Source organism: Nipponia nippon, unplaced genomic scaffold (assembly GCF_047370975.1).
Source record: "Nipponia nippon isolate SJK-2023a ecotype South Korea unplaced genomic scaffold, ASM4737097v1 scaffold_1, whole genome shotgun sequence".
Taxonomy (NCBI): domain Eukaryota; kingdom Metazoa; phylum Chordata; class Aves; order Pelecaniformes; family Threskiornithidae; genus Nipponia; species Nipponia nippon.
The window spans coordinates 100,209,805-100,234,768 of NW_028262290.1; the positions used below are offsets into that span (position 1 = coordinate 100,209,805).

At 41.4% G+C, this 24,964-nt stretch overlaps 1 protein-coding gene across 2 annotated transcripts in view; it reads left to right on the forward strand.

The window, feature by feature from the left end:
* E2F3 (E2F transcription factor 3) overlaps positions 1 to 24,950 on the forward strand; it is a 43,398-nt gene extending 18,448 nt beyond the window's left edge. The window contains exons 2-7 of one of the 2 annotated variants that reach the window (XM_087764769.1): positions 13,033 to 13,144; positions 15,448 to 15,667; positions 16,245 to 16,403; positions 19,030 to 19,144; positions 21,824 to 21,959; positions 22,674 to 24,950. In XM_087764769.1, the coding sequence (XP_087620895.1) occupies positions 13,033 to 13,144; positions 15,448 to 15,667; positions 16,245 to 16,403; positions 19,030 to 19,144; positions 21,824 to 21,959; positions 22,674 to 22,939 (1,008 nt within the window). In that variant the 3' untranslated portion in view covers positions 22,940 to 24,950. Of the gene's footprint in view, positions 1 to 13,032; positions 13,145 to 15,447; positions 15,668 to 16,244; positions 16,404 to 19,029; positions 19,145 to 21,820; positions 21,960 to 22,673 lie in introns of both variants that reach the window. The other variant, XM_087764760.1, reaches the window with a different exon arrangement.
* Positions 24,951 to 24,964: the final 14 nt, after the last annotated feature.

A 24,964-nucleotide genomic window follows, 5' to 3' on the forward strand; every position in this document is an offset into this window, starting at 1 on the left:
AGCAAAAATTATTTGAGGTCTGAAGGAAATGCCCTCAGTGCGACTTAAGCAATATTTTGCTTATGAAATTAGTATTAAGGGATGACTTGACTGATATACAAGATACAGAATTGGGAAGGGTGGTTGATACAGCTGATGGTTGTGCTGCCATCCAGAGGGACCTTGATGGGCTGGAGAAATGGGCTGACAGGAACCTCGTGAAGTTCAGCAAAGGGAAGTGCAAAGTCCTGCCCCTGGGGAGGAATAACTCCAGGCACCAGGACAGGCTGGGGCCAACCTGCTGGAACGCAGCTCTGCAGAAAAAGCCTGGGGGGGGTCCTGGTGGACATCAAGTTGACCACGAGCCAGCAGCACATTCTTATGGCAAAGACCACCGATGACCTCTGGGCTGCGTTAAGCATTGCATTACCAGCAGGCTGAAGGAGATGATCCTTCCCCTCTGCTCAGCCCTGGTGAGACACATCTGGCCTGTTGGGTCCAGTTCTGGGGTTCCCAGTATGAGAAAGACATGGACATATTGGAGCAGATCCAATATGATGTGAAGGGCCACAAAGGTGATTAAGGCCTCGGAGTATCTGATATACAAGGAGAGGCTGAGAGAGCTGGGACTGTTGAGCCTGCTGGAGAGAAGATGTATAAACACCTGATGGGAGAGAGTAAAGAAGGTGGAGCTGAGCTCTTCTCAGCGGTGGCCAGTGGCAGGACAAAAGGCAATGGGCACAAATTGAAATGCAAGAAATCCCATTTAAACATAAGATGTTACAGCAAGGATGATCAAATGCTGGAATAGGTCTCTTAGGTTGTGGAGTCTCTGTTGTTGGAGATATTAAAGACCCAACTGGGCACAGCCCTGAGCATCCTGCTCTAGTTGTGCTTGCTTTGAGAAGCAGGGGGTGGACTAGATGATCTCCAGAGGTCCTTTCCCACCTCAGCCACTCTGTGAGATGATTCTGCTGTTAAAGGACTTCTTAAATTGTTGAACTTGAGCACATCAAGAACTTACTACTGCAAGTTGAAACAATGCAAACTCAAAGTGGAAATTAGACTTTTTTTTCTTTTAACTGAGGGGAAAATAATCATGGGTTACCTTCAAGTTTTGACAGAATGACTGTTTTGCTCTGTAATTTCTTTGCAGAGTTATGTTCTGAACAGCCTTGAGGTCAGCAAGTCCGTCTGCCTGCTTTTTGGTGGGTAGGAGCAACCGTCTTTATGGTCCTTCCTGACAGGTGCTTGCTTGTTTAAATTTCTCATAACAGAGATTCTAAAATTGCAAGGCAATGTCTTTCTATCCTTGGCTACAAGATAGTTTAATGTTACTAATTGCGTAACAACTAGGGGAAATGTAGTGGTCTGTGATATGTAGGAGGTCATATTAGAAAGTCAGATTCTTTTCTTTGATCAAAGAGCGGGTTAGAGGGAAAAATGTGAATTTATTTAATTTTGAAATTTGAGAGTTAAAGGTAGTATTCATTTTTCTGGAGAAGCCTTCTCAAGGGGAAGTTTAGGGAATAAATAGTAACGAAGACAAAGTGGAATGGACGGATTGTGTCTGGTGTGGGTCGGTTTTGACATAGGGTCAAGTCCTTGCTTGACTTTATGGCCTGAGATGTTCTGCTTCACCAGAGCCAAAAGGGATACTTTTTCGAAATACACTTCATAATATGAGAAAGAACAGCAACTTTCTCTTCTTTTCCCCTTGAAATTTATTCTCTGTGATGACACATCCGTTTTGGATGTTGTCGTGTAAATTAGGCTATCACATCAGCTTTTTAGATTGCCCCGTCCATGGCATGACAGAATTTACCTAGATGTGAAAAAGAGAATTTAGTTCACCAAGGCTCATTCGCGTTTTTCATGAACTGTTGTTTGTCGTCTTGTCTTGTTTTCATTCCCTCTCTGTCACTGGGAATAAGTAAATCTTGCCATTTGAACCAAATAATTTATCTTCAGTTTGCCAGCACTCCCAGGTTGTTCTGCTCCTTGGTGTGGCTGATGGAGTGATATGAAACACTGCCGACGTAGGATGTGCATCACAGCGAAAGCTCGGCGAATTAGTTGTTCTTTGTGACATTACACAGAATTTAAAACATTAAGAACTCGTCTGTCTTTGTGTCATTTCAGCCACGTAAGCTGTCTGCTGCCAAACCGACCGGTGAAATAAGAGTATATGCAACAGCTGCCTACCTTGACGTGGGGAGGGAGGAAATCGTCAGTCCTTAGAGTTTAGCAACCCAGGCTAGGTGAAAATCAAGTTCAGTTTTTAGTCAAAGAAATGTGCTGTGAAGAAACCTTCTGATGGCAGTACCGGCTCCTGATCTAGGAGGAAGGGGGCTGTCAGCCACATGTAGGGTCTCTAGGTCCCTGCTATCTGTGATTCTCTACCTCTCTCTCTCTTCTTACATGCTTTTGTCTGTTTCTGTGACTTCTACTGATCTGGAGCCTCCTTTCCGGCTGCTTCTAGGAATAGTTGCTTTTGGATATGTAAACTGTGTTTCCTGTTTCTTGGGCACTTGTTATTTATTTTTGTTACTCCGAGGTCTGGTATGTGGAGAAGGTTATTGTGTTAACTTCTTCAAGGTTACTTAAGGATTATTTTATTTATGTGATACTAGTAATTTCATTTTCAAAACTGTATCTAATTAACTTCTTGCGAATGATAAATCGGTCTCTCCATGCAAAGTCAGCACTATAGTTACTTGTAGGTGCAAATATAACTTCTCAGGGTTGGGACAACATTGGGACTTCCTTAAACTAAACTAAAAAAACCCCCACGGTTTACATAACTTACAGAACTGTCTTGTATTACAGTAAATGCTTAGGACCCTATGTTATTTCTCATCGTCTGGCTCTGTAAGTGCAAATCATTGCATTTCATCTAGGTCTGGTTGTCTCCTGAAAGTTTTTTTTGTCAACTTTCACAGTGTCCTTTGGAATCTATATAATATTTTTATCACCCTAAATGGATTCAAAGTACATTTATGACTTTGGGAGAATCCAACTGTATGTTTTAATACTTGTGTGGAACTAGGTTAAGGAAGTACTTCAAAATAAAAGGTTTTACTACTTTAGATCTGACTTCTCATAACTAATTACATTAATTGAACAAGTAGTTAGATGTAAGAACCACCATGCCTCAGGCAGCGAATTAAAAATATGGAGTCAAGATCGGTGTTGACTTTTTTTAAGAAAGGATTCTCCTCCTTTGGGAGCATGAATACGCAACACTAACATTCATGTGTGCCCGAGTATTTAAAACTTACTGCCTTCTAGTTTGTAGCTCTGTGCTATAGTTTCTGAAGTGTTTGCGTTTGGATCCTCTTTGTCGTTAATTTTTGAAAGAATGTACAAGTTAGATGGTTCCCTGTGAATCACCTGTCAGTAAGTAACGTGATGCAGTCCCGTGGCACTGCACTGGTATAACTCAGTACGGGCATTTTGCGTGGAGTGCAGGAAGGTTTGGGGTGCCAGGATGGAAAATCTCAAACCGCAGACCTGTGCAGACAAGAAAACTTGCACTCCAGAAACTTCATTGGTGTCATTCCACGGATGCCGTCCTTTCTTGTAGGTGTCCTGTATCCAAGGAAAACAAAGCTCAAGATGCTGTGGCTTCGGCTGGCAGTTTAGTGAGCAAACTTTGTGATGCAAGCCCAATCTTGCATCATGACAGTGCACCTACACTGAGACAGCGAGTGCTCCTTCTCCTCCTCCCTTTTCACTTCGTATGTATCAAATCTTATTAATTCCATCTTCCTAGAGAGTTTTATGACTGTATTCTACATGTTCTGTAAGTAAGAAGTAACTCTCCTCCCAATTCCTATGTCGATATATATGCCCAGTATACTACTACTTTGGTTTTTAACCTCTGTATCTGATACTTTATGGCATTTACTGGAATTTCCTCCAAGGAAGTTCATCCTATCCTATTCTCCAGCTCCCTTAATGTCCTTCCTCCCCCCTCCCAGAGCTCGTTTGTTTAGTAGACAGTTTGGCAGACAACTGACAGTGTTTGAAAGTTTTTCTTTTTTAAGTAGCTGTGCTAATTTCTACACATAGAGTGGAAGCCACTCAGTGGAACTAATCCAATCGCAATCTTATTTTGGAGTTAATGACTTTTAAAAGAGTACTTTTAAAAATAGTCCTTAAATACAAAAGACAAAATAATCTCTAGGATATATTTTGAGACTGACTGCTTTGTGATGGTTTTTCTTTGGGACCAACCTTAAAATGATATGGAAGATTTATTTCCCTCGGTCCAGTTCAGTTTTAGCCTCACCGGTCAGGAGGCTGAAAGTCTCCTGAAGGGCTGAAACATTGCAAGCAGCTCTGCCGCCACGTGAAGAGGTGGTACACTCTTGCACACCGTGTGAATTTAAACTATCACTTTCTTATTTGGCTTACTTTGATCGCGATGGGTAACGTTAAAAGTGGACCTGTGTCGGTGTAATTGTTACATGTATATGCAATACAAAGCAATTACACCAAGAAGTCTCTTACGCAGCCGGTCTGTCGTCACGTCCTGCCCCCCCGCCCTCTTGCCATCAGTTTGAAAGTTCAGTGTCAGGCCCGTTTTATGACAGTCTTGTTTTCTTTAAAGGATGTCTGTGGTGAGAAATTACTGCTGTGAACTGCAGCTGAAAACCCCTGAGCTTTGCTCTGGCGGCGGCAGCCTTGCTGAAGTGGTATCTTTGGGAACAGGGGTAGGCGAACGGCCGGTAGCTTTGACATCAGTTTGTAGGACCAGGCTGGCGTTACAGCTTGCTGGTGGCAGGGCTAGCCTTGCCACCATGGCCCTGGCCACGCTCGCCGGGGAGGGAAGCTGTCCTGCTGCACCCAGCCACCCTACAAACCTGCAGTCAGGCTTCCCCCCGAGATGCCGCTTTGTGCTTCTGCGGGCGAGTCTCGGCTGTCGGTCAGCGTTTTGCCCCCGGAGCTCCCAGCTTGCCCGGGCAGGTGCCGCTCAGCCTCCCGCGGCCGCTGGGCTGAGGGAGCAGCTGTTAGATGGCGCCGTTTTCAGGCCTGCTCAGGCACCTGGGTGCTCCTCACCTTGGGCAGTTCAGCAGTTGAGATGAAAACTGGGTGCAGTTTCCTGAAAATAGCTTTTCGTATTTCAACATGAAGTGGTAACTGGAGCCTTCAAGCTTAGTACAGTGCAAAGCCATTGCTTCCAGTAAGAAGTAATTGTTTCGTATTTGGTGGAAAAAATTGCAATAGTAAGATCTCAGATGATTCATTTCCTATGCAGCATAGGTGTAATTCTGTTGGTTTGAGGCCTGAAACGTGGTTTATGCTTTGGTTTATTTCTTGCACAACCGTTGTAATGTCCTTCCCCTTCTAGCGCAAAGAAAATACAAAGTACTGCACCCGCGTAGGAGAACAAGATGAGCTGCACATTTTAGCAGCGGCTACTGCACTGACCGCAAGCCTGACGGGGCGTAGGCTGATCCCATGGCATCCGAGTAGATCAGATGAGTAGATGAGCAGAAAATGGGTTGTCTGCTTACCTTGGTGCCCGAGTTACATTGGCGGTGGTGACTCTGGGATATTCTGGCCTTCTGGCAGCTCAGCTCTCCACAAGATATCAGGATAAAAATCAAAGGGAAACTAGTACCTTGAGACTGTAATCCTCGTTCCGAAAAAAAATGACCTGCTGTAGGTCTAGGAAGAAACCACAATTTTTCATTGCTACATTTCGCTACTTTCTTGGTTAAGTTCAGGTCACTGTGTTCCCTTTAAAAGCGGTTGAAAATGTTCTTCGGTTCAGACAGGACCGGGCTGCGAGAAGTGTGAGCTGCCACCGGCAGGGCATCGGTGCACAGTGCTGCGAGCGCAGGAGCGAGCTATCCGCGCTCTAACTGTTGAGCGTATCTGAAAGCTAATGTATTCCTCTCAGTGGGTGTTAAAAATGGCGTTGTGTGATGTTCTGCCGTAATGACTGGGAGGCAGTCATGACACTTGCGTTACTTCTTTCTGCATATTCAACCTGAGAAGGGAAAGCCATCGCTACGTTCCTCTGGCTTGGGTCCTACTTTCAAACAAGAATCTGCCGCTGAAACTTGGCCGCCCATACTTTAACTTTTTTGAGCTAAATATAAGTTTTACGGTTTGATATTCAAGTGCTTATAGTTCGTGGCTTCCTTGACACTCCCGATACTTCTGAGGGAATTGTGAAAATGGAAAATCGGTGGAAATAGGATGGTTTAATTAGGCCTTGAAAGAAACTTCATCCCAGTAACACTCTCGGCCTTCAACTCTCAGGTTCAAGAGCCTAATAAGGAGAGGCTACAGATGATCAGAACGTAGTTTAATTTGGTAATTGTGAGGTGCCTCTTATTGAATGATAAACCTGATTAAGACATACAAAGGGGATTTTCTTTCAATATTCATCTACCTTAAAAACAAGCAATTTGACTGTAGCTGAATGAATAATTTCAATATAGGAGCTAGAGAAGAACTTCCCTCAGTCAAAGCTATGATAAGTTGATACCTGATAAGCTGAAAAATAAGCTGATAGTTGAGGAAATGCAAATTGGTATAGTGGAAAGGATTTTTTTGTCCCCTTTTTACTACAGTTGCCATTTTCTGAGAAGAAAATTTGGGGCTTTTGTGTTGGAGTAGGTTGATCAGGATGATTTCTGTAAGCTGTGTTTTCATTTGCTTTAAAATGCTTCTTTAAATGTTACTTGAAATACCAGCTGCTTGTCACTCAATAATCCTGACTAATAAGTAGCGATATTTCAGACTCCTGTTCTTCTCTTTGTTGGTTTTACAATTTATTCAATTTTCAAGGCACTATTTTTTGTGTATCTTTTTATATGCTTTTACCTCAGTCTAATGAATGAGCTATGTGTAAAACTTAATTCTGAGGTCATGTTTTCATTAAAGGGCCATTCCTGGTCTTGTTCCTCTGTGTGGGGTAGTAGGGGAATGTCTACTTTTGACAGAGAAGTGACATTTTTGGGAAGAGTTGAGAGGCCTTTTAGAAACCTCCCTTTTAAGAACACACTCACTTTTACATGCAAATAGTTTAATTCCCAGCTATTTCTTTATCTTCCTTTTCTTTTCTTAAACCCCTTTTTTATGGTTTTTTACTGTCAGAATTAAATACTTAAAACGAAGGGTAGTATGGTACAAATTATTGGTGCCTGTGTGTAGACCACTGGGGTAAATACTTCTTCATGGAAAACTGAAATTCCTCTCACTTCCAGCAGTTTGGACTGCAAATTCATCTCCTCGTTGCTCAACAGAAATAGGTACGGAACGAGGAGTTGTCACTAGGAGTCCAAAGGCGGCAACTCTGATAGTCCTCTTGCATCTTTTTGCTATCCTCAAGTGCTGCCTCACTTGTGAGCTGACCTGCAGAGCTCAGCCCCTTCCCTGCTGAGAGCTCCCCTGCTTTCCTTTCTGCACCTCTCCCCATTTTTCGGTCTCTCTTGGTGCTAGCTGTAGTGTTTGCCATGCCCTCAGCTGGGTACAGCCCTCTGGCAGGCACTCGGGGCTCTCCGCATACCAGAGTTTGTTCATTTGAGCACGTTCAAAAGGCACAGCCTTGTTCAGTGGAGAAATTTCCCTAGCATGTGAATATTTCTGTGCATTCACCCCAAGGTGTCTTTTTTCTTTGCTGCTTCTCTTGTGTTTCTCCCTCATCAAGCTCCAGCTTAATTTACCTTTTCATGTAAGGTGTTTGCTTTCTACTCTGCAGCTCCTGACCTCCAGAACAGCTTTTTAGAGTTCATGCCTCAGAACCTCGGCTTTTAAATTGTATTTTTAAGTGACTGCTTAACTTTGAAAGCAGGGAGGAAAGCCTATAGAAAGCGCGTGGGGATTGTTAAAGTGTCTGTGCTACGGCTTCCTCGCTGCGGTCAAAATTTATCTGTGCTCTCTGGATAGGCTTGCATCCCCTCCCCAGTAATATCAGCATTGTGGTGACATACAGAAAAGCTGCCATTTTATCTGCCCCTAGCAATTGTAATATCTTCTAGAGACTACGCCAGCCTTAGTCATCTGCCATTGCTTAACTTGCCCAACTTAGGCCTCGCTCTGAGACACCGATGGAGACACAGCTGAGTGCTAAGGCACATTTCTCTGGCTTGCTGCTTGGTTCACCGTCAGCTATCACTTAATACACACAACTTATTCCTTGCTATGCTTGGTCATTTCCAGTCTTCCTATTTTCCCTGCTCAGTCAACCCTAAGTGGGAGTTGCTTTCCAACTCTTCATTCTGGGTTTTTTTTTTTGTTTTTTTTTTTTTTTAATAAGTTATTTTATCTTCTGTCCCCATCTCAGCAGGCTTTGTCCCAGTTTACTTTTGCTCTCATTCTGAGTTCAACTTTTGTCCCTTTGTATTTAAATCAGACTGCTGCTGCTCTAATATACCCTGAATGCCTGCTAGGGGAGCAGGGGACTTAGATGTGTCTCGTCCTGGACGGGACCTCCCAGGAGATGGCATGTGCATAGCGTGGGCAGGCCCAAGAGCGGTGGCGCTTGCTTGAAATGGAATTTGGCTGTTAATGTTTACATTGAAAATGGACCAGCTGTGCTTTTCCAAGTGTTTTTAAGTTTGGGATTTTGAGGGAATAGAAAGGCACATGCGTGACTCAGATCATCTTTCTGTCAAATTTTATGTGCCTGCTAAAGCATAATGGGTGCAGCAGTTTTTCAGACAAAGCATTTTCAGAAGGCAGCACAGGTAATGTAATTTTTCTTAGGTCTGTCTCTTGCAAACAGCACAACTGTCTTGTGTCCAGTAATAAAGCTGAGGGAGACATCTAGCAGGAAAAATTTCAAATGTGCATAGTTTGGCAAAGTTGTGCTCCATGGTTTTATCATTGGAAAGAATTAGAGGACGTTTTACTGCTTCTTCCCTCAAACTTAGAAATATAAGCCTCATAGAAAAGGAAGCTTTGGTTTGACATGGTGCAGTCTTCAAAAACTGGTGCTGGCTGTCCCCCACCACAGCACTTCCCTCTCTGCTCTCTTGACAAAACCCTGCGCTGGCTGTTACAGAACACTTAATGCTCTGCTACCGGTTATGCTCTTACGAGGTAACACTGACTTTTTTTTTTTTTTTTTCTTTTTAATTGGCGCCAGTTTCTTTCCCCAAGAACTGAAGTTGATTGCTGTGTGACACGAAAGCGAAGCCACTGGAATGCCAGGCTGGTGCCCCAGGGCGGATGGAGGGTGTCCCGCTGCTCCTGCTTGGCAGCCCTCAGTGTGGACAAGTCACCCGGCAAGGGCTAACCCGGCAGATAACTCCTCGCTTCTGTTTTGGAAGAGGGTTAGGTTTCTGCTGGTTGTGACCCCTTGAGCCAGCTCCCCGTGGGGTCCGATGAGGACCCATCGGTCAGGTGCTGCCCACACCAGGGGAGCAGGGGTAGCTCGGGGATGGAGGGAAGACGTGGGAGAAGAGGTGGTGGCAGCAACCTGTTAGACCCAGGTAGCTGTGAGGTCGAAACAGGCCATTAAGAGGGGTGGGCTGTAATTTCCTGATTGCACCTTTTCTACTCCTTTTTTCAATTCATGATAAACTGCATTTGCTCTTTTTCTAGTCTTCCATTTGTATACCTGCCTCCAACCTCTTCTTAAAAGTTAATCCCTGAGATTGAGTATTGCAAAGTGGATTTCATCAGCTCCTGTCTACTTGAAAATACTTAGCTTATCCTAGTAGATTTTAAACTATTTTCCTGTAGACACAAGTGTTCTTATGAAGACATTCTTGTGGGTTTACCTCTGATGTTAATTGTGGTAGCTATCTGGGTTTCTTTCTTTTTCTTTTTTTTTTTTTTTTAAAAAAAAGAAGGGATTGAAGCTAAAAGGGCATAACTACATAGGAGTCAAGGTGCCACCTGTCTTTAGTGGTCTGCACTGAACAGTGGATACATAGTTGTGTCTATATCAGCAGTTGCTTGTAGTATTGAAAGAGAAAATGGAGTCAAAAAAGTTGATGCCAAACTTTTTAGGTCTCCACCAGGTGTTAGGTAGGTGTCCGGTTCAGATCAATAGGATGCTGTCCTGTTACTTTTATTTCTCTTGCTGGATGTATCAATTTGTGGCTTTACCTGTCTCATTGCCCCACATGCTTTATGATCCTTTCACGATCCCCCTGAGGAACCTGACTTCCATTTATCGCACTCAAGTTTCATGTGGCTGGGAAGTTCTTGGTCCCTGCGCTTCCTGTCTTTCCCTGTCATTGGGATGCGTTGGGCTGGTGTCCTTTGGTTTGCTGCTACTTAGCAGGTCCCACGTACTGCATGAATCAGAAGATTCTGCATGCTACGATTGATCAAACAATGCAAATAAAGACAATGCAGAATTTGTACAAAACCTGCAAATAATGAATATAGCGCTGTAGCAGAGGTTATGCAAATCAAGTTGTTTTTTTTTAAAAGGGTTACCGATTCTGCTGGTTGCTGAACGCAGATCTTGAGATTTCTCAATGGAAGTCTGATAGCAGAAAGCACTATGAATAATTTTGGAGATGGGACAGAGAAACTCTGACTCACCCAGCATCTCTGGTGCAAAGAAAAAGGCACTAGAGAATCTTTGGCCTGTAAGTCAGGGAAGAAGAAATTGAGAGAATATACCACTTCAATCCTGCATCTTGTTATGAAGTTTGTAAAACAGGAAGGGGAAGAAAGCACTTGCTGAGTGATGTGTAACGTCTGGCCAAGAAATTAAACATTCCCTAGGGTTTGCTAAAATTGCCTCTTGGTAACTTCACCAAGCTCTTTTAAACTCCTCTAAAATATTTTGCTCTGTATCTCTCTCTCAGGTTTTCTGTATACTTCATGCCCTACAAAATAAGCATCTTGTTGTCCTATCTCTGCCCTCTGGTATTTTTCCAGAAGCCAGTCCATAGTCCTGCGCTGCCTGTAGGTACGGTGCGCTGGTGAGACCGACAAGAGCATGCTGTTTGTAACACCCCCCGACACACGCGGATGGGCTTGTGCTGCTGCGCCCAGCCAAAGGGTGCTGGTTTTGTTCTCTCACTACCAAACCTGATTGTTTGAAGTTCACAGGAGAAAGTTGTAAGTGTCTAACCACAAAAGCAAGGGCCAAATACCGTTGTTTGTGTCTTGCAAACAAGTTGAGACAAAAAGTTTTGATGTGTAGTCCAAACCGGAGTTTCTCTTCTGATGGAGAGAGCCGCTGCAAATCTCTGGATTTTAAGTCTTTAGCATTTCCCCTCCTTCTCACACCTGGTTTTGAGATTCTCTTTTATCTTTAATTGTATCCCTTTGGCCTAGTCTTCCCACGCCCTGAGTTGTTCCCTTTTCACCCCTCCTTCCTTTTCTCTTATAGTTCTCAGGGTGGAAAAACACTTACTTAAAAAAAGTGTGAAATGTATTTCTCCTTCTGGAATAGCTGTAATCTTAATTTAATCCAATTACGGTGGCTAAACATATTAGCTGGATGCTTTTGTTAACAGTTGACCTTTTTAAAATCTGTGTCCTTGGATTACAGAGCCGATGTCTCGGGGAGAGGAGCAGAGGTGTTTCACGCTGTTAGAAGCTGCCACCGATGGGCTGCTGGGAGCCCGGTGCCTGCGTTGGTTAGAAGGATGCAGTTAGTTCAGTTTTGCTCTGTCACCGATGAATTAGTGCCTTGCCCGTTTGCACAGAATGTAGAGAAGAGTGGCTTGAGCGCTCTGGACACGCTGTTACACTGTGGGCTTATACAAATTTCATACGCTTTAACTTGCCTTTTAATAAGTTTGAGGTTTGCAAACGGAGTCCAGTACAAATACGTTAGTTAGCTTTCCATAAATAAATGCATATAAATTAATTTATTTAGAGCCTTCTGTTGGTCACAGACCCAAAGTAAAATGCATAAGCTAAATCCACAATACAGAAATATCTGTCTACAACTCCATAGCAGAATGTATTATTTTATCTCGGTTCACTGAGGAGCAAGCAAATAAAATACTTTGAATTATTCTACCTACTTGAATAAACAACCTTCTTCGGAAACAGTTATTTGGCTAAACTTCACTAGACGTAAATCTGCTTTTTCTTCTTTTTCCTGTGTCTTCCCAGGTAATGTTCTTTCTATTGTTAGGATAACAAGTATCCCCAGATTTAATTTCAGTAACCTGAGTAGCGTGGTAGGGTATAGAATTGTTTCCAAAGATAGTAGATTGTGTTTCTGTCTAGGAACAAGATTCATATTGGTGGTGGTTTTCATTGCAGTGTGTCTGTGTGTTGCATAGCTTAACAGTTTCATTCATTATTTTTATTATTCAAGATGTACACAGCTTTCCTTTGAGCTGAATGCAACATTTAGCTGATTTTCAGGCATCATCTTTCTGATACTACTTTTGCTCCACCTTGCTTTTATGTAGGCAGCTTTATTGCAAACATGCTAGTTAATGTGAAATAAATGTAGTGATTGTGCTTTCAACGAGGACAAAAATTGTCGACAAGCAGAGAACAGTTGTGCAATGCCGCTCTTGATGTCATGTCTTGTATTTCATTGATGGAAAGCTCACAGTAGTGGAAGTCACTGGTCCTCTCAAAGCCGTCCTTTCCAATGGGGAAGGAAAAATGTACCTTGCACTAATACTACCTGTGCACAAACTTATATGGATATGGGAGTTTTTCAAAAGAAAGGTAGCTTTGTGAGTGCATACCTGTGTGCTTGAGCGTTTGTCTTTTTGGTTTTCTCAACTGAAACGTTCTCAACTGAAGTGGAGGTAGAAATCTTTCATATGTATTTAAAAAGGTCTAGATTAGACCGAAGCAGGTCATACAACTGTCACTCAGCTTTTCGAATAAAAAAATTTGCTGAATTTTCCAAACAAAACCATCAACCTAGCCTTTGAGAGTGAAACACTGAAGTCCACCTTTGGATTCCCATAAATATTCAGATTCCCTTGTGATGAATGCGGGGTATGAACCTGTACTGTTACAGGGCCTTGCTGTGAAAAGTTCACTGCTGTCTGCCTTTCCTGTAACCCCAATACTGTGTTTGATAAAGTGAAATACACTTCTTAACAATTCATCAATTAAAAAAACCCCAACTGTTTTTTTTAACAGGCAAAACGAAGGCTGGAGCTAGGAGAAACTGGCCACCAGTATCTTGCTGAAGGACTAAAGACTCCAAAGGGGAAAGGAAGAGCTGCGACAAGAAGTCCAGATAGTCCAAAAAGTAAGGGGACTTGTAGCATGCTGTACGGCACAGAGTTTTTGATTTTACTAGCTTGAGATCAGAGTGAACCAGTACAACAGGCTGCATTACCTAGCTAAAAAAGTGTGTTTATTACTCTCCTCACCTGGATGCGCGTGCAAGATACTCAGCCCCGCAGCCAGGCAGCGCACAACGTGTTTGCAGTGTGCATCGACTGGTTGGTACAGAGCTGCTGAGAGGCCGCAGAGGCTCCTGGCTACTAGGTCTGCCCCGCTGCCTGCCGGGCACCCTGCAGCCTCTCCGTCCAGGACCTCCTCTTCAGCCAAGGACGTGAAGTTGGGGATGCTTAGGAGAGGCAGATGCTGAAGAATCAAGATATTAGGACGGGATCAAACGCACAGCTATTAGGCAAGGCTAATCAGGCCAGCCTCCTCTTTCCTTGCTAAAGTTACAGCAGCTGATTGGCACGGCTTCTTCCCCCAGGCAGGGATTTGCAAAGAGCGGTAGCTGTGCCCCAGCAGCGTTGCACGCTAAACGCTTTTTGTGGGCTCTGAGCTGCCTTCGCTCCCTGCAGTATGACTAGGTTATTACTGCCACCACTTAGTTGCTGCAAGTATTAATTTTTGCACATCTGTATTGCCTTGGGCAGTAGGCTTCTTGCAACAGAAGCTGGGGGTGTAGCCTTGCCATCTTGTTTGGGGGGTTTCAGCAGGAGAAATAGGCTTGCAGAGAGAGGGGAATGGAGAAAAGGAGGACTGGGGCAGCAGGGGTAGTGATGGAAAAGCAAGAGATGTGAAGGGGTACTTGTCCCTCCTCACCAGTTCAAGTCTTGTTTCTATTGAGGCAGATGGGAAAAGTGAAGTTAGCTGAAGATATGAACTTAAAGCAGACAAGTTAAACCACCACAGTGGTTTTAATTAAACTAAACTTCATTAAGCTCAATGAAGTCCATTTTAAATTGAAGCACATTCTCACAGAAGTTCAGTACCATTCAGAGCATAGGATGCTGCTGCAGTGTTGATAAGGCTGTACAGAGAACTTCCTTGCTGCGTGACCAGGAGCACATGCCATTTTAGGTGGGGGTCATGTAGCCTCTTGCCCTTCTCACTCTGATCCTCTTACTCTTTTCCAAACCTCAAATTAAAACAAACAAACAAGCAACACCCTGCTTTAAATTCACAAGGTCACCTAATTGGCATGAATTTTCCTCCATTTCCCAGTGCAGACAAGCCCTGCATCTACCAAAGAACGAGATACAGCAGGTTCTCTTTGGGGGAGAAAAAAAAAAAAAAAAAAAAAAGAATTGGTTTTCATTGAAAAGTCATCATATCCTTCAAAATATTTCAGGGTAGTCTAAAGGTTCGCTTTAAGGTAGGATTTCAGTTTTGACTGACTTCTGCAATTAAGTGTGGGACCTGAACCTTGAAAACATGAAAATGACCAGCAGATCAGGAAAGATCCATCCTGCGTAATACCTGAAGCAAATGAAAGGTTTGAGATGTACCAGCCCAGCAGACTTCTAATAATGGCTGACTCATTTCCCTTGACACAAAGGCCTTGAACATTTAGAATTAGAAATTATTCTGATCTACGTATTTAAACTCTTACAAGCTCATCTATTAAGTATATAGGTGCTACATTTGTGTGTGAAAACAGCAAGTTGTCGAGTGAGACCCAAGTCGTTTGCTGACTTCTAATTTAAAAGAAGTGGATACTCTTGCCCAGTTTGAGCATTGTTTGGCGATGGAGAAATGATGATTATAAATTGTAACTCGCACCAATTTCCTCTAATTCACTTGAGTTTTCTGTAAGCTGTGGAGTCTGGCGCTGATGGAATCTGTCATTGTATTCACCCACTGAAGTACACCTAAGTCCTGCTTAATTGCATGTGGAACACTTATCTTACAAGAGGGGAAAATCAAACCCTGATGAAAGCTGGCTATCAGCCTGATGAAGGAGCGTCGTAGGGGAATTTTTGGTATTGCTGCCAGGATAAATAGATACTAAAAATACTACTAAGAATTCACATAGTGAAAGCCTAAGTAAAATATTGCTATATGTATCTGTCAGACTAACGGAAATATTTGCATTTAAAAAAAAGTATGTATTTGCTCATGTACCTGTGACTTTTGGAAAAGTACATCTTGAAATACAAATAAATACCCAGTGGTAAGTTGTGTCTTAATGCAGAAGTTTGAGAGATTTCTTTAGCAAAAATGAAAGAAATATCTGTAATATGTATCCTTTCATTTCTGGATGCTGCTTTCAGAACCAAAATGAGAAAACTGATTTATCTGGGTTTTCGTTTCTCTTTTCTTTCCAAGCTCCAAAATCTCCTTCAGAAAAGACTCGGTATGATACATCACTTGGCCTTCTTACAAAGAAGTTCATTCAGTTGCTGAGCCAATCTCCTGATGGGGTCTTAGATTTGAACAGAGCAGCAGAGGTCCTCAAGGTGCAAAAAAGGAGGATTTACGATATCACCAATGTACTGGAAGGCATCCATCTCATTAAGAAAAAATCCAAAAACAACATTCAGTGGATGTGAGTATTCATTATCCTTTTCCATTCCTGCTGGCTGATTTCACTGTCACGGAGCAGCAGTGTTTTTCTTCTCCCACCTTCCATTCTAACACTTTGCTCCAAGCAATCATCCAAAACGCCTTCTATCAGGATAAAGCTTTCTTTTTCTGTTAAGACAGGTTTTCAGTGTATAAATAGCATTTGTCAGGGAAATTAGAAACCAGCATTTTGTCTGAACACTGGATTAACTCATCCGCTTTTGCAAGCGGAGTAAGTTTTTAGGTTGTATCTCTAACTACTGCCTTCCTCAGTCTTTTTCAGGGTGTGGTTAGAGGAGAGGGGAGTTGGAAACAAGATTTTGGAAGAGCTTAGAAGTAGTCGACTTTTCCATCTTGGTGGTAGTTCCAGAACGTGTTGTCATGATAAAAAGACGCTTTTTCTGGAAATCGTAGTTTACATTGACTCGCTATGGGCAGGTTTAGGGAGAAGGAGCTAAGGACTTGCTCTGCACTGTAAAAGCCTGCCTCTTCCCTTTCCCATAGCCCAGGGTCAAGTTTTACAAATGCTGAAAGAGCGTCTTCCCTCTCTGTATCCGTAGGGGCTGCAGTCTGTCAGAGGATGGTGGCATGCTGGCACAGCGTCAAGGCCTCACGAAGGAGGTGACCGAACTGACTCAGGAAGAGAAGAAACTGGATGAGCTAATCCAAAGCTGCACCCTGGACCTCAAGCTGCTAACAGAGGACTCAGAGAATCAGAGATATCCTTTTTCTCAAAACCTCAAAGGTGGTCAGTCTCCTTGCTGTGCTGTGTAATACTAAGAGAATACTTCTAAGTAATGTGAATACGAAGCATCAGAAATTTCCAGAAGTGGGATAATGGGTTTTAATGTAGTTCTATATAAAAGTTACTTAAGCCACTTGCACCTGTTATACTTCTGGAATGTAAAAAAAAAAAAAAAAAAAAAAAGAGAGAGAGAAAGGTGGTGTATGAAGGAGCCCATTAACATCTACGCTCACATAGAGTAGAACCAAGAATTTAGCTGATTAATGAGTGACGACATCCAAAACCCTGTGCTTTTTCAACTCTCTTGGGCCCGGAGCAAACCCCATTTTTGTGTGCAGAAATTATAAAGGCGCGCAGACAAAGTCTTTGCTAATGTAACAAAGACTTTTGTGTGTATACTCATTACTTAATATTATTTCTTTTTACATTAAACTGATATGTATATAAATTACAGACACAGAGAGGAAAATAAAGTCGGGAGTCAGTTTAGTCTGAAACTTGCAAACAATTTTTAGATTCCTCTGGTTATTGAATCTATAATAGAATATCATAGATAAAGGTTTTATGAGCAATGCTCAGTTGCATAAGGTTCATATGACTTCTGGTATTTTGGCTGCTAATACCACTTGTAAGTAACCGGTTCTCGTTTTCACTAGGTTTCCCACCTGTTAGCAACAGAAGAGAGCATTTTATTAAATGCTGATGTGAAAACTTTTATTACTTTAAATAGTCAGTAGTCCTTAAAGAGCATCTAATAAGGTGGACTTACTCTCTCTTTTGAAGGACAGGAAATAACTATGGGACTGTCAGTAAAAAGTAATGTGAACTGTGTAAATATTGTCTTTTGATGTGCTTGCATCTCAAAACACGTGTGAAAGCAAGACCACCGAGTGGCATAGGGAGTAGGGTCAGCACTGCCTTGATCCACAAAGAGATTGAAGCAAAGCAAAACTGAGCATTACAATTCTCTATTTTTCTAGTGCTGTTTGCTGTGGTAAAGATCCCTGCCCTGCGGTTGCTGTCTCCTTTGGGGATGGGCGAAGAGGGATCAGCATTAGCAGTGTCTTGGCCTCATGCTTTCGGATTTAGGAGAGCGTATTCCTCAAATCCTTTTGTGACTCTAAGTTTACTGATAATACTAGTGATTATTGAGGAAGGAATGTGGAAGTGTGAAACCTGGGGACGAGTCTGAGTGCATCCCAGTACAGTCTTTCGCTCACCTCACTGAGGTCTGACATGAGATGACCAACTGAACACTCACGGAGCTGAGAAGCCTCTTCCTTTGCTTAATCTCTGCAGGCGAAGTTTCTACTTTTGAAAATGTTTTTCTTTTCCCTCATGTTTAGGTAGTGCCAAAACATTGTTTGTGCCCCGGCTGTGTGCTTCCTCATCTACCTTATAAATAGAATCAGACAGTAACTGATCGCTACCTTGAATGTTTTGGGATATGCCCAGCATTAGCGTGGGGAGCTTTTACCTGAAGCAATGAAGATTGTTATTTTATTTGAAAACCATGCAATCCTCTCCTTTGTTCATATAGTAACAGCCACTGTCTCTGTAATTTGTACTCTGCCTTTGCAAACCTTACTAAACCTTACTAAAGGAGTGGTAGAAGCCTCGGTAAAAGCCATTTGCCTGAAAGCTGACCTGTCGTTTTGCCCCCTGACCTGTTACTTGGCATTTGGTCCAAGTCAGATGTGAGAGGTATTGGCGTTTTGAGGTTGGGCAGTTTGTCTTACTGTATGGTAACAGTAGGCGCTTACCAAAATTGTTCACATGTGCACCCCCCAAAAGTATAATAATAAATTCAGCTCTTTATTTCTATGGCATAAATATTATGCTAGATACCTCATGGATGACAAAACTAAAGAGCTGGAAGCGTCTGCATGTGATCGCGCTCGTTTCACAGTCCGCGACCAAAAGCTCTGTGACACCTTGGTTACACAGGTCAGGAAGCGAGGCACCACCGTGCAGTAACCCACCAAAACGCTCACGTTAATTTGGACAAATTCATGTTGAACAGCAAAATATTCATGTTCATTCGGTGCTTATGCGGAAATCAACTTTCTGCACTGTCAAGTTGTTTAAAGTAGTTGTTTAAGCAGTTTTTTGAAGTAATTTTGTATAATATATATGAATATATAAATGTTTACAAAGAAAACCTCAAATGAAAATTGAAATTATTTTATTGATGACTTAAAAAATATATTGTCTGTGCGCATCTATAACATGCACCTGTATATTCCTTCACATTTTTTCTGTGATGTCCACTTCTCTGCATTTTCAACGCAAGTGTGTAAAAAATTTTGCTTCGCGCAGTCTGCGAGTAATTGCGGGTTGTGGGGCTTTAGCTTACGTAACTTTACGTGTGTGAAGGAGAGGAGAGAGAGGGACTCGGCACGGAGAATCCCTTTTGTCACTCATTAGTGGCCCCAGCTGTTAGATCAAAGGGCAGTCACAACCGGTGTAGAGAATAGAAAACTTTGGGCTAAGAGCAATGTAGCCATGAGAAAATGGAAAAATAATTGAAAGAATTCTGCCTTTTCTAGTAGTCTGAATATATTGTAACCTGGGTTGGAAAATTCCTTAACAGTGATTACATTAGCTTATGTGACGTATCAAGATATTCGAAAAATTAGTGGCCTTAAAGACCAAACTGTTATAGTTGTGAAAGCTCCTCCAGAAACAAGACTTGAAGTGCCTGACCCAGTGGAGGTAAGGAGAACCTGGCTTTTCCTGCCAGGTTCTATATCATTTTTCTATAGATGGAGCAAGTGTGTTGTGAGTCTTTGGTGACTGATGCCAAGTTGGATTATATTGGCATACAGTCCTATATTCATCTGCCTTACAACCTTTGGAGGTGTTTTTTTAAAAAAGGAGGGGGAATCTTTAAAAATCATTTTACACAAAGCAATCATTATTTCTTCCTTTTCTCTCGATTCCAGCTTTCCTTCAGAATAATCCACCCTATTTACAGATTATTCTTTTTTGCCATACTTTACGTAAAGAAGAGCTCTTCCTTGACAGTTGAAATTTCCTGTTTGTAACCATGTGAAAACTTTCTCTTAAGAGAGAATGTTTTCATGTAGGATTTTCTTTTCTGAAGTATTACAGTTATTGTAGAAGCTTGTGTTTTACTCCTAGAATCCATTCTTGCCCTTCCTTCTTCCTTTGCTTCATTGACACTGATTTTACACATCTGTGTAAAACTTTGTACATACTGCTAGTGCACTTTTTGTTTGCTGTCGTGAAGTCTGTAGAGGATGGGGATTTCCCTTCCTATTTTGTTAGAAGTACTTCTATTGCTGAAGCTGTCTGTGTTCATCTGTGTCCCTCTTCTGTTGCCCCTTGCTACTCAGGCCACAGTCTCTCTCTGAGTGCCAGTTTTTGTATATGAGATGTCTGGCTCTCATTCTTTCATCCTCATTTTGTTTCTTTTCCGTATCTCAGGTAGATGCCTAGGATAACCTAGCTGCTTCTCCCTTCCCTTACCTGATGTCACAGTTGCAGAGAAAAATGCTTCAGGTGGCTTTTATTGGAAGATATCCTCAGGGAGTAGCTTTACTTTTCTTCATCCTCTCATGGTTTATGAACCACATGGTTCAGCTGCTCCTGGGATTTTATCTCTTGGTGGCAAAAGTGAGCTGCCTGACAATTCCCAGTTGCTGTGAGAGATTCAAAAATGTACCTAATTTCTTCTCTCAAGGAGCAATTAGACATAGGGCTAAACCCCAGAAACCTCTGTGCTGTGTTCATACCTCTATGTTTGTTATTCCTTCATCCCTGCTGTCGGGCTGGTTCCACTGGGCCCAGGGCTGCCTGCTGTCGGGCGGGCAGGAACAGACTCCAGATTCCCTGTCACTTCTTTTCCTGAGATTATTCTCCACTGGCTTAGGCCCATTACTGTTTCCATCCTTTTTTTTCCCTGCCTTTGTCCTTAATTTCCCCTTTGAACCTAGGTGCAGGTTTTGGAAGAATAAATCATTATGCTGCAGTGAGGAAGGGATATCTTTTATCAGTATCCATAAATATATACTGTTATCATTGCTTGCTTTCCTGTTTCTTTCCCCTAGGCATTACGCTTCGGCTTTTTTAATTCAGTGAAATCAGGCGGGTAGAGAGAGATGCACGCAATCATTAAAACTAGCGCCTAGACCTCCCTTATCCCCTATACCCAACTTATTCATTTAATTTTCAGCTTCAGGCAGTAGAAGTCCTATTTCTTTCTCTCATTTGCAGTTACATTTCAGTGTCTCTTTTTTTTTTTTTTTTTTTTTTTTTTTGTGCATACCTCAGTCACTCAACAGTACCTTCCCCAACTCCTGCTCTTCCCATCTCCTTTTTTCTAGTTATCTATAGCATTGCCCAAAGTACTCTTAACTGTTTTCTGTGCCCTGGGGCATCCCTGTTCAGTTGTTGTTCTCTGCATTTGTAAATGCTGTCTATTATGCTACATAACTGTCGGAACACAAATAATATGAGGAACTTTTTGTCAAAGGGCACAACAAAATGTATTTGAAAGAAGTCTGCAGAGAGGTATATAATGCTTGTAGTCATGCTTTTTAAAACTGTTAATGCAATACAGCTGGAGCAGGTTTATTTTTAACTGGAGTCATTTATGATTTTCCATCATAACACTAAGAGCAACTTTGCCGATTTTCTCTCTGTCTATATATGTTATCTTGTATTGCATCAACGTGCGAAAGTTAAGAAAAGGTAATTTCTTGAGATGAATTAGGAGTTCCTGCTCCTCAGAAACACCATCAAAATCAGAGTTGCTGCCTTGAGGGGGCAGAAGGACTTATATAAACAAGTTTGTGTGAAGAAAATGGCATCTTTTTTCTTTTTTTGTTGTTTGGAAAAACTTCCCTGATAAACAGGGGAACTTATGTACAGCTATTTGAGTTCAGTGTGAATTAGTGCTGAAGGTTTTTGGGTTAGTGAGAAGGATGTTTTGGCATTCTTTTAAAGCAGAAACATTTACACAAATACATGCAAGAATATTGTTATGAATAATAACAAAACCTGCGACTTGCATCCCGTAGTTCCATTACATCAGAATGCTCCAGGGTATTGTGGTTGTAAGAAAATGTTAGGAGTTCAGTCCTTTATACCTCTCTGATTATGATACAGCACATAAAATGGTGGGCTTCTGAGATTTCTGCACTACAGACAGTGGGAAAAGCTTTTATGTTCTCTTTCCAGTCTACAAGACACATCAGCCAAGCCTTTTACGTCTTCAAAAAAAAGAAATGCATGGAGGGGTTTCAGGTTCTTTTCGTTAGTAAAAAATGTATTCAAACACTCACACCCCAATAAGAATTTACTCTGTATCATCAATATTCTGTCGTGTTCATTGGTGTAACACCTTACTGACGTTTGTTTTGTTAGCAGAGTGCACTGATACATTTATCTAGTACTCAAGGACCTATTGAAGTTTATCTGTGCCCAGAGGAAAATGATGCCCTCAGTCCAATGAAAACCTATAGTCAGGACCACAATGGAAATATTTCCAAAACCATTTCCAAAGGTAAAGAATATTTTTTTGTAATACTAATGGCCTTCCTTCGTGCTCTCATTCAAGATTTCATTTTGAACTTCAGATATCCAGCTCTTATTTTTTTGGCTTTATTTCTAAGTGAAAAGCTAAGGTATCCATTTTCCACTGTGCCTTTCTGGTTTATATAGGGGGAAATATGTTTTCTTCTGCATCAGTTGTTTAAAGTAAGTTTCATATTTGCATGTCATGTGGAACTATGTAACCTAAGTTTATGCAATATTGAAGAAAGAAACAGTTTTGTTCCTTTTGTGTTTTCAAATAGGACAGTAGCAGCAAAGATACGCCTCAACACGAGGCAGAAATCTCTGCGTATGGGTATATGCAGCTACGCAGTGTCACTGATGACGTCCGTTGCCTGACAGTTTTCACTGTGACTATGAATTCCACTGGAAAATGGGCATCTCGCACTACACTTGATTTATTCCCCCACCCCCGGTGGTTGTTCAAACCCTGTAAAATGATTTCTTAGTAGAAAAGTCAGTGGTGATAGCGATGTGTATTTTTGAGCAGCCGTTTGTAACATATCAAAAACAAGCTAGAAATTATACGGAGGCCATTTTTTCTTGAAATGATGCTTTGTGAAAGGCCCTTTATGCAGGGGTTCCTTTGTTTGAGCTGCGTCTAGTATTTCTAATGAGATTGAATGTGTCATCTTTATTTTTTTTCCTCTCCCTCCTCTTACAGAAGTGGCTTCTGCTAACTCAGGACAAGGTGACTGCTCAGTAAATATGGCAACAATCTCTCCGTTGGCTTCTCCAGCCAACCTGCTCCAGCAGACCGAGGACCAAATTCCCTCAAACTTTGAAGGACCATTTGTGAATTTGCTGCCTCCTCTGCTTCAGGAAGATTATTTGCTGAGCCTTGGGGATGAAGAAGGCATCAGTGACCTCTTTGATGCTTATGATTTAGAGAAGCTTCCTTCACTGGTGGATGAATTTATATACAGCTGATTCTCTTAAATGCTGTCCATATCTAAATCATGTTTTTAATGGAATCAAAAAACCTGCCATCATTCAGAGTTGTCCCCTACCTACTATAAAATAGCATTATTAAATAAACTAGGGTCTCGAATAGTGCTGGTATTTTTAATGAAATACTCCCTAAAATACTATCAACAACAACAAGCGAAGGCTTTTACAGCAAGGCCTTCTCTCTCCTTGACCCTGAGCTCCAGCGCCTTGTGAGTCAGCAGGTGCAAGCAGGTGACCACAAATGTTTTGTCTTCACACTCCCCCAGTCTCTGCGTACCGTGACCAGTGGGCTTGCGGAGAAGGGCTCAATGGACTGGTTTAGTCCTAAATAACCATTTTATAATAGTATTTCAGGTCGTGCCTTCTGCAGAGAATGCATGTCTTTTGAGTGTCACAACACGGATTGTACCTGCAGTGAACATAAATATGAAGTAATGCGAAAGCGTGGGATGGGATTCTTCAGCTACTTGTGGGAATGTTTAAATTGCTGTCAAAATGCTCATCTTGAGCTGTGTATATGTCTCATTACGAGGTCAAATACTTATGTCCTTAAAAGCTTTTAATAAAAAAATACACTGTAAATGTAGTGTATATTGCAAATATTGAAAAGTATAAAGTTCTGCCACTTCTCGTAGTAGTCACAGATTTTTAAAAATGCTCGTGTGTGTGTGCGTGCGTGCGTGAAAGTAGTTTTTGTTGGTTGTTTTTTTAAACTAGAACGAGGATGCACAGTTCAATTTTACTGCCCCCAGTGTGCATTAGAACTGGTACATAAATTTTTGTGGTACTAAGTGGGGCTTTGTGTTAAGTGCCTACTAGAGATGCACTGTGGGTTTTTCCCTCTATGGAAAACACTTATGCCAAGCTTTGTTTGTTCAATATATCATATTTATCTCAGTGGGTTAGCTTCCTCTGCTTACAGCTTTTTATAATTCTCTTCGCCAGCAAAATGGAACTGAGTTTTTTCCAAAGTACATAACTGTAAGTACCACATCAACTGAATTGCATTTATTTTTTGAAGATCTTTGGTAGTATAGTATAGTACCAATATTTATTTTTTGAACGTGAGAGGAATTCTAAGAGGTCTTAAATAATTTTTTTTTTTTTTTGAGTGTAAAATACGTTGCCGTGTTCTGGGCTAAATTAATGTAATGTTGATTAGATGATGCCCATATAATCCTTTTGTTTGCATTACTGTTGTGCTTATCTGACATACTCAGAAAATTAGTACTATTTGTACTGTAGTAGAATATTATGTATGCAGGTTTTCTGGTACCATTGAGTTGCTGCTATGAAAGCTCACACATGAAAAGGCAAGAAGTCGCAGTACTAATAAGAAAACTGTATGACTGTGTGAGTTTTGGAATATAACAAATGTATAAAGGGCAACACATAAAGAACTGTTAAACAGTGTTAAGTGTGTGTTTATATGTACAAATGTGTGCATAGATCATTCAGCAGTTGTATTTAAGTTGATATATGTTCTCAACTCACACTTTAGTTATCTAGCAGTTTTGTACAATAGAATTAATTTGTAAACACTGCCAGAATATTTTCTAGCTGGTTTGTAATTTTTTAAGAGTTTTTTTAGATGTGGATCTGTAAATAAAATTGTAGTATTTAAAGTTTTTGTCTTGTGGAAGAGGAAAGTAAAAGTTGTGTGAGCATGAAGATTTGCGAGACAAAGGGGCACTTTTGCGGGGGAAGAGAAAATGAAGACTAACACAGACCATCTTTTTTTGTACAAATTAAACTTGTCCCAATGTGCGTGGGCAAAATACTAATCTAATTTAGCTTTGCATTGTATGCTAGTTTAAAAAAAAAACCTCTGTAAAATACTGTAAAAAAAACAAAAAAAAAACAACAAAAAAAGCTTTTATGGTGAGTTTTGTAAATAGATTTATTAAAGGATGACCTGTTCTCTAGCTGTGATCTTACCACTTCAAATGGATGTAATTTGAATAAATTTTGTATGGTAATGAAATCAATAAAAAGGATTTTTTA